The sequence below is a fragment of the Corapipo altera genome, unplaced genomic scaffold, assembly GCF_003945725.1.
Source record: "Corapipo altera isolate COAL_440 unplaced genomic scaffold, ASM394572v1 57, whole genome shotgun sequence".
Classification (NCBI taxonomy): Eukaryota; Metazoa; Chordata; class Aves; order Passeriformes; family Pipridae; genus Corapipo; species Corapipo altera.
In genome coordinates this window covers 3,316,965-3,325,725 of record NW_020884905.1, presented here as the reverse complement: position 1 = coordinate 3,325,725, position 8,761 = coordinate 3,316,965, and the positions used below count along the sequence as shown (strand labels likewise).

Sequence of the window (8,761 nt, the reverse complement as noted above, 5' to 3'; positions counted from 1 at the left end):
TTCTGCAATGTACCTGCAGTTACTGTATGTTAAGTTCGCATTGCACCAAAGTGCCAGTCCAGATGCCCCTCTGTTTAATCCACAGTTTATATGCAAAATTGGTGGAATATTTTCTCCAAAACTAGAACGGTCCAAAACTCAGACATCATGCTAGTTCTGATTTTTTTAAATTTCCATGTTGTCATTTGCAGAATCGAAAGTGTTGAAAGAGATTCCAGTCTTAGCAAGCAGGTAGTGAAGCTGGTCTGTTCAACATCTTCCTGTCAGTTCTCCACTGCCAGTATACTTGCTTGCTTTCTCTATTCTTGGTTGAGAACACTGCCAAAAGGAAATGTGAGGAATCTGTCCAACTTGTCTCTTTCAAAATCCGCATCCCATTTTTCAATATTTTTTTTTTCTGTAATGGCTACTAGGACTCATAATAGTAAGGGATTGGGAAGAAATCCATTCCTCATTCTATTGCAAAAGAACAAGGAGGGTGCAGTAGATGTAGAAAGTCTGACCAGCTTTAGCAGAGGGATCCCACTTTGGGTGCAGTTTACTTTCCACAAATATGAGTGGAAGACTCGACACTACAGACTGATTGTAACTGTGGCAAGGCTTTTCCTGCCAGTATTGTGCAAGCTGGTTATTCTATTAAAAACCCATATCGTTTACAAATGTCTTATTTTTAAGTTTAATCAAATTTTGTATTAAATATAATCCGTGTTGATAATGCAGTTTATAAGCACATGCAGGAGCATCTGCTTCTGTTTTTGTCTAGGTGGAGATTATCCCTTAATCATGCAAGGCCCAGGTGTGCACTTTCAGATTTGTTGACTCAGGGAAGCTGGAGATAACATTAAAGGGCAGTCACATTATACTGTAGTCACATTTAGGTTGTTGCTCCTCTGAAGAAGACTCTTGCTTGAACCACTCAGTGAAAAGAATGGCAAGAAGAAATGTCCTCATTACAGGTTGCTCCTCAGGAATTGGACTGGCATTAGCTGTAAAAATGGCAAAAGATGAACAGAAAAGATTTAAAGGTAACCATGTATCTGTTATTTATCTTTATAAAAAGATTCTGTCCAAGACAGTGCTGTTTTTTCCTCTGTGATTTTACGGGCAGTTGTATTCAGCTTGGTGACTCGTTTCTTGTTAGTTTTCCTCTTTTACTCTCAAGAAAATACAATACAGTGAAAAATACACTGTTTTCTGTAAGCAGTTTATGTTTCTGTAGCTATATTGAAACTGAACAACTACTGGAAGTGAATAAGTTAACACACACTGGGAAAAGATGGGAACATAAAGCTGAATAGCTGCAGATCTCTGTAGTGTGCTACCTCAGATACACATTCACAGCTTTGCTTGGGGCTTCTAAAATCTGTTGAATGAAATGTATGTGCCTATGCCCATTTGAGGACCAAAGGAGGGAATTTAGATAAACAGTTCCTAAATTTGCAGTTTTTTCTTTAAAGCACATGTCATTATTCCAACTCTGTGCAGGCATAACTGGGTGAACAAAGGGACTGGGATTTGTCTTACTGCTGCAAAACAGGGTATTTGCTATGATTGAAAATGGATGGCAAGGTGAACACAGCAATGTCTGTTAATTCAGTTTCTCATACCTACTTTCACAATTTTTTACTGCTAACTGACTGGATGCAGATTCAGAGCTTTCCGAGTAATTAGGCCACAATAATGTTAAAACTAATTTCTATTTTGAGAAGTAGCTTGCAAAAAGTAGACATTTTTTCAACCTAAGGAAGTATTTGTCTTCCACTTTTTAAATAAAATTATGGTTGGTCTACTAAACAGGTTGATGGTGATTTGAAACAAAAAAAGAAAGAGATAGGTTTTGGGTACCTAAAAACAATTTAATCATATACCTTGATATCCATTACTTAAATTTTGGTGATAATATTATCTTTATACACTGCATTCTTCATTGTGCATAGTGGTTTAATTCTTCTTTTGAATTTCTTGAAGATTTCAGAAACAGTCTCTGGGAAATCAGTGACAATATATGTTGAAAATAGTCTTTTTACTTCTAGTTTTTATCTGGTTTCTATCACTGATATTTAAGATCTGGATGTAAAAGCAATATTCTTTAATACTTCTCAGTAAGACTGACAGAGTAAAGATTTTATTTCTGATAACTGTTGCTTCTGGTATGTTGCAGTTTATGCCACAATGCGGAATCTGTCCAAGAAAGAGCCACTGGAGGAAGCTGCAGGTCACAGGCTGGGCAAAACCCTCGAAATTAAACAACTTGATGTCTGTGATGAACAGTCTATTAAAGCTTGTGTGAACAGTATCCCTGACAGAAGGATTGATGTCTTAGGCAAGTACAGGATGTGTGTGCTATGAACAGATACCAGATTTCTATATATCATCATCTCAAATAACCTGCAGAAGTTTCATTAGTGTAGTTTTTAAATTATCAAAGTAATAATAATTGCGTAGTATATTCTGTTCAAGATTTTAAGACTTCATGCAGACGTGAGTAGGTTAAATCTAACCCCGTTTTCATGAAGTAGGGAAGCTTATTTTCCTTGTTTATAAAGGAGAAACTTGATCACAGGGAAGTCTTGGATAAGATGATACAGTTTTTAGTAAATGTGAGAACTTTTGCCTAAACCAGCACCTTCATGAGCAAGACTTTCTACTCTATTGATGATGCAACAACTCTTTGTACTAAGAAAGCAACAGCATTTGGGAATTAGCAAGTAAAAGAACAAATGCAAAGAAAGTAAGGATATTTTCACTTTGTATGGAGAGTTTAAATTGTACTGTACAAATAATTCAAGAAGTGTTTTCATACTGTTTTGCTAAAAATAAATATTAATATCTTAGTAAGATGGAAATTGCTTACACCATCAGCTAATAAATCTTCTCTAATAGAAAATTATGGATCTACATTTATTTTGATTAATTATTAAAGCAGTGCTTAAAAAGCTGTTTCTGCAAAATGTATTGTACTCTAATTTGAGATACTAGTTGTAATGCAGAATGCCAGTCCTATCATCATTCTCCACTTACAAATATCCAGGAGACAAATAAAAATCAATGGAAGTGTGTTTTGTTCGGTTGGTTTGTTTTGTTGGGGATTTATTTCCTCTTGAAGTTATGAATGTTAAGAAAACAAAAAGCAGACCACAATATGGCCCTGTCTATCATGTTTTGAAGACTTCTGTTCATTCTTATGGGTATTGACTGTAACTCTTAATTCTTAATACTGAATTATAAACAAATACAGGTAATTCTTGTCTCATTTTCCTGTAATACTTTAGTAATTTTTTTTAAAAAAGGACTAATCAGAAATAAATTAGTTAAAATGCAAAGTATCTGATAATTTAAATTGGATTAAAAGTATAGTTAAAAATAGAGAAATCCGGAAATGTCAAGTGTACTTGCAAAGCTTTAGTGACAATAACATCTTTTAATCCTTTCTTAAAGGATTATTTAAGGATCATTTAACCCTTAATCCTCATTTTACTTTCAATTGCTTTCCAGTAATGATTACAAGTTTATGTTTATGGAGGTTGTTGCTCACTGTTGTCTCCCATTTTGCCCAGTGAGCAATGCTGGAATGGGGCTCATTGGACCTATTGAATGTCAGACCATAGATGAAATGAAAACTGTGATGGATACCAACTTCTTTGGACTGGTTCGACTCCTGAAGGAGATTTTGCCTGACATGAAGAGGAGAAAGAGTGGGCATATAGTTATAATAAGCAGTGTTATGGGAATACAAGGTAAAGTTTGTTTGTTTGTTTGTTTGTTTGACCTAAGAGTTCAGTACTCAAAATTTAAAGCTTTCCTCTTTTTATCTAAAAGAAAAAAAAGTAGGAGCTGACATATCTTAACTGTTGTGTTTCTTAATGCTGAAGTTCCAACCATAAAAAGCACCTGATAGGTTTTATGCATCTAAGGGGGATGTTACTACACAGCTACTCTCAAGACATTTTAGCAACAAAACCTGCAGAGTGAATCTTTTTTTAGAGTTTTAACTTAAACTCCAATTTTTTTTAAATGTTATTGTTTTATTTTTATTATCTGGAGAATAGGGCTTGGCATCACTTTTATCTTTCTTACTGGAAGAAATTATGGGAACAGACAAACATGCTTATTACACTCTGCAAAATAATCATAATAGAATAAAATCCAATCCTGAACAACTGTACCACCTTTTTGTAAAGTTTCTCATCTCATAAAACTCAGAGAGTAAAATTTCACTGACAGATAATGGTACTCCCACTCTTGTGTCCCATCCTGTCTAACTGTATTTGTTTCAATTATTACAATTTACCTGGATTATTCTGGTGAGCACGGGCCCTACAGCAATCTGCACAAGTTGTAATATTTACCCTCCACCTAAATGGATTGATGTAGAGCTTTTTCTAACTCACTCAGATGCAAGGTGGGTCTCTTGCACGATTGCATCTCCTGCATTACGCTCAGGTCCTGTGTTCGTCTATTTAAGTCTTGCTGATAAATAATGCAGATGGTATTACATGTACAGACACTTCCACATCTTAGACTACAAAATAATATCATCCAAACAGCATTGCCTAGAAGAAGGAAAGGTATTAGTCAAACATCCTTTCCTAGACTAAGCAATTTTGAGAACTTAGGCAAAAATCAGTGTTTAAATTCAGCATGCATGAGGATTTTTCTAATGTTTTCTCAGCAAGACTGTAGAAATGAGTTTTTAAAATTAAACTATTAGTATGTTGAATACAATCACATTCTAAGAGATGTTTTGTTTGTACATCAGGTATTTTATTTAATGATGTTTATGCTGCATCTAAGTTTGCTGTGGAAGGATTCTGTGAAAGTTTAGCTATTCAAGCACTCAAGTTCAAACTGCAGTAAGTATTGATCTACTGGTGTAAGTTGTATTTTGGATAGTTTTAAATATCTCAGACCTAGTAAACAGATTTTTAAAGCTTGCTGCTAAAGAGATTGAGAACCCCTTGAAAACCGTATGTCACAAAAGGCATAAAAATGTTCACGCTCTTCACGCTACATAAGCAAATAAAAAGATCTAGATGTTAAAATAAACATGTTCTCTTGAATAGTTAAAGGCTGTTTAGCTGTGGATAAAATACAGCCTTCTTAGGCAATTCACAGATGAAAAACTTCAAGGGCTCACCACAGAGAGTGAGCAAGTGAGAACAGTGTGCTGTACTATTTCTAATGTTTTAGACAGTATTTAAGAGACTGGTCTTGTTCATCATCTGTGGATTTTGGGGTTTGATTTGTCACATGTATATTCACACTCATGTAATTCTGTTACTGTTCTTCATGTGAAGTCCAACAATTGGTAAATATCCACTGCATCTGTGTGTGCCCAAGCATTTAGCCCCTGTGCTGTGGGAGACACCAGCTGTTGTGGGATTTCAGAGACAAAACTGTGATTCTACATACTGCTCTGCAAAGTTTGGAGGGATTTAAAATAAGTGTATTGTAATGATATACAGGATATACTAGAATTCATAATTAGATTTCAAGAGTATAAGACACAGCAAAAAGGAGGTTAAAAAAGGAAGTATAATAGGAAAAGTTGAAGGTCTGATGGGAAGAGTGATGCAAGAGAAAAAGCTTTAGTTCCACCAGTAGCTGGAATTCTGCTGTGAAGGTCAATAGCTTATAGTTATAAAGAAGGGCCTTTAGAACATTCCCAAAGAACTCAAGTCTAGAAAGTGGTCCTATTCCAAAGAGTGTTTTGACAAACACGGTGGCTGAGAGTTATTACTGCCTGAGAAAAGAACTGGGAAAAAACCCCAACCCATATCTGTATTTCAGTGATTTGCTCTATGCTACTGAACAAAAAAACACAGCAAAAGTCTCTATATTGTAGTTTATTATTATACAGTGGAGGAATCTTGAATTATCTAACTCTGACAGCCTGACAAAGAAAATCCATGTTTGGGCAGTTCCCCCATCTCTTTCAGCTACTTCTAGTTTTATCAAGGGAAACAAAGAAATTGAGGCAGAATTTTGTCCAGAAAGCAACGAATTGTTATCATCCATTAATTATTTTTCTTAATATCTGCTAAGTTCTTGTGGATAAATCATCCTTAGATTCCACAGCTGCGAGACAGCAGGTAACAACTCCACTCACTTATGCCATGAATTAAGTTACAGCACTTCTCTGAAATTTAAACTATGCAGATTTCTACTACTACATGGGGATGGGTAGGAGGAGCATGAGAACACTAAGGCAGCATGGGTTGCCTCTACAGAATGTATTGTTTAATATTGTTTGCTAAGAGTGCAACTCTTAAGTATTTCTTTTCTGGGAAGGATTGAGGGGTGTATTTTCCATGGGGGATAGTCAAAACACAGTATATCTTTGCTTTTTTTGAACAGGTTAAGTTTGATTGAACCAGGCCCAGTGGTTACAGAGTTTGAAAGAAAAGTGTTTGAAGATGGAATGAAAATGGATCTTTCAGCTGCAGATGTAGAAACAGCAGAGATGTTTACTAATATTTACCTTAAAAATTACAAGCAGATTTTCCAGAGCCTGGGACAAAGTGCTGAAGATGTTGCAGAGGTAACTCATAAACAACTCTCCATCTTCTTTTTCTTGATTTTTTTTTCCTTTGTAATTTACGAATGCGGTGGTTTGTTGGTGGGTTTTTCTGGTAGAAGCATTAGATTTAATTAAATGTAATACACATGATTAAAAAGGGTTTTTAAAAACTCAAGAGAATATTAAGAGTTCCAAATAAAACCCTTTAGAATATTAAGAGAATGTTCATTTTGAACTATTGAAGACAACTACAAGTTGTAATTTAAATACCACTGAGGTATTAGATGCCCTGTATGTCATCTGTTGAAGGCTGAACACTCTGCAGTGTTACCATAGGCATGCCCAGGGCTCCCACCATTGGCAAAGCTGCTGCCCTGTCCATCTCCCTGGTGATCCCTCCACTGTGGGGAAGTTTACTCAGCCACCCCAAACCGCCAAGGCACAATAGAAGAAACGTGGACATAGTTTCTGGCACTTGGGGCTTCCTGCAGAAAGACAAGTTTAGGCAAGCCGGGGAAGGGGACAATCATTTCAGGTGTTTGCTGGTAAGGAATAGCTTCGGTGTCAACTGAAGGCTCCCAGATCTTGCTGCAAAATGCACTGCCCTGATCCTTTCCCAGTGAACTGTAAAAGAAAGGATCTACTATTGTGGGCATATTTTGGAAGACTATTCAGGATACTTAGGTATAAGATTCTATTCACTGTGGCATAGAGAAACAGAAATAGGACTAAGAATAAATAAGAAGTACTTCTTATGGCCATAAAATATTTTAAGAAAATTTTCTAATGAAATTCTAATAAAACTATATAAAGGGTTTTACATAATTCTAGGACTTTATTCTTTCACTTTTCCACTGCTAACTGAAAACTGGGGTTTTACTTTAGTGTTTTGATAAAGGTCCTTTGAAAATTCTATTTCTCCTTCTCTACAGCATACAGTAAAAATAATTCTTTCAGAAAATCCACCTTTTCGCCATCAGACCAACACCTTGTATACTCCAATGACAACTCTGAAGTATGCAGATCCAAATGGAGATCTACCCATTGATATATTCTACAAAATGGTTTTTCAGCATGACAAAATCTTCAGTGCAAGTCTTAACTTCATCAAATTGCTACGGTGGAGAAGTAGAAAGAGCTTTGACCTGGGGAAACCCTCACAATGAATATGAGATTATATAGTGCAAATTGGGATTACTTGTAGCTACCGATGACTCAGTATGTTGTTATTCACATGGCTTTGCTCTGTAATTGTGAAAAGGAATTCGAGATGTTTATTTGAGCTTAGCTAACATATTCAGCTGAATGTGTATATCTTCAACATTACAGTTTGAAGAACCTTGCAATTAAAATCCTCTAACTACAGTTTTATTCTATTTAGTGTTTGCTTTTCACACCGATATGTTTTCGTGGGAATGTGGACACTGACTGACACTTGTGTATTAGCCCAATCCCTTCACTTAGTAGAGTATAATACATAGTGAGATGTGTACAGTAGGTAAACTATTTAGATTCTTAATATAATAAAAATATTATATCTTTTTGCTTATTAGAATAGGATAGAATCAATAATCCTTCAATCACAGCTGCATTCTTGTTTTCAGAATTTGAATCTATTTATCAGCAACAGAAGAGATAGTCTCATCAATCTTAAAGTGTCACAAGTGGGATATTTATTATTCATATCTATTTATTGTAATATTCTGAATGCTTCCTTTATGTGCAATGGTTACTAGTGTATTACACTTAGTGAACAATAAAATGTTTTTAAAAGCAACTTAAAATATCTTCTTACTGTCTTGGTACTATTATTTTGAAAACCAAAGTATTGTCAGTAATAAGTGATTCCAATTCATTAAATGCCTTCAGTGTCTGAAGCAGAGCCACAGGCTCTCCTGTTCTAAGCTATCCTAACAAGCAGGTGTTAAATCAAAATTCTATTATGAAGAGAAGGTCTTTTCCTTGTCTTTCTCTCACTCTAGTCTGACAAGTCATCTGAGGCCAAGCTGGGGGCCTGGGTTTAAGTGCTGTTCTTACGTGGCATTCCTGTTCCCTGACCTCCAGCCTTGCCCCTCGGGCCTCCAGGCTGGTGTTTCTCAGCACATTCCAGCAGCTGTCCTTGTTTCACCCAGAGAGCCCAGCTGGAGCTCACTGGGGTACAGGAACTGTCTTTCCTTCAATACTTTCTCACTAAGCCAAAACCTAACTCCGTGCTGGGACTTGCCCAGCCCTGCCCTGCCT

At 36.0% G+C, this 8,761-nt stretch overlaps 1 protein-coding gene across 2 annotated transcripts; it reads left to right on the top strand.

Moving 5' to 3' along the window:
* The first annotated feature begins 1 nt into the window (after nucleotide 1).
* LOC113951085 (retinol dehydrogenase 8-like) lies at nucleotides 2-8,566 on the top strand. Of its 2 annotated transcripts, XM_027651652.1 has the most exons (7): nucleotides 2-333; nucleotides 957-1,025; nucleotides 2,162-2,323; nucleotides 3,558-3,737; nucleotides 4,760-4,853; nucleotides 6,358-6,541; nucleotides 7,453-8,566. In XM_027651652.1, the coding sequence occupies exons 2-7, from the start codon at nucleotides 995-997 to the stop codon at nucleotides 7,684-7,686; spliced, it is 885 nt and encodes a 294-aa protein (XP_027507453.1). In that variant the 5' UTR covers nucleotides 2-333; nucleotides 957-994; the 3' UTR covers nucleotides 7,687-8,566. The 2 variants fall into 2 exon arrangements, with proteins under 2 accessions (XP_027507453.1, XP_027507451.1); XM_027651650.1 differs by having other exon boundaries at nucleotides 2-1,025.
* Nucleotides 8,567-8,761: the final 195 nt, after the last annotated feature.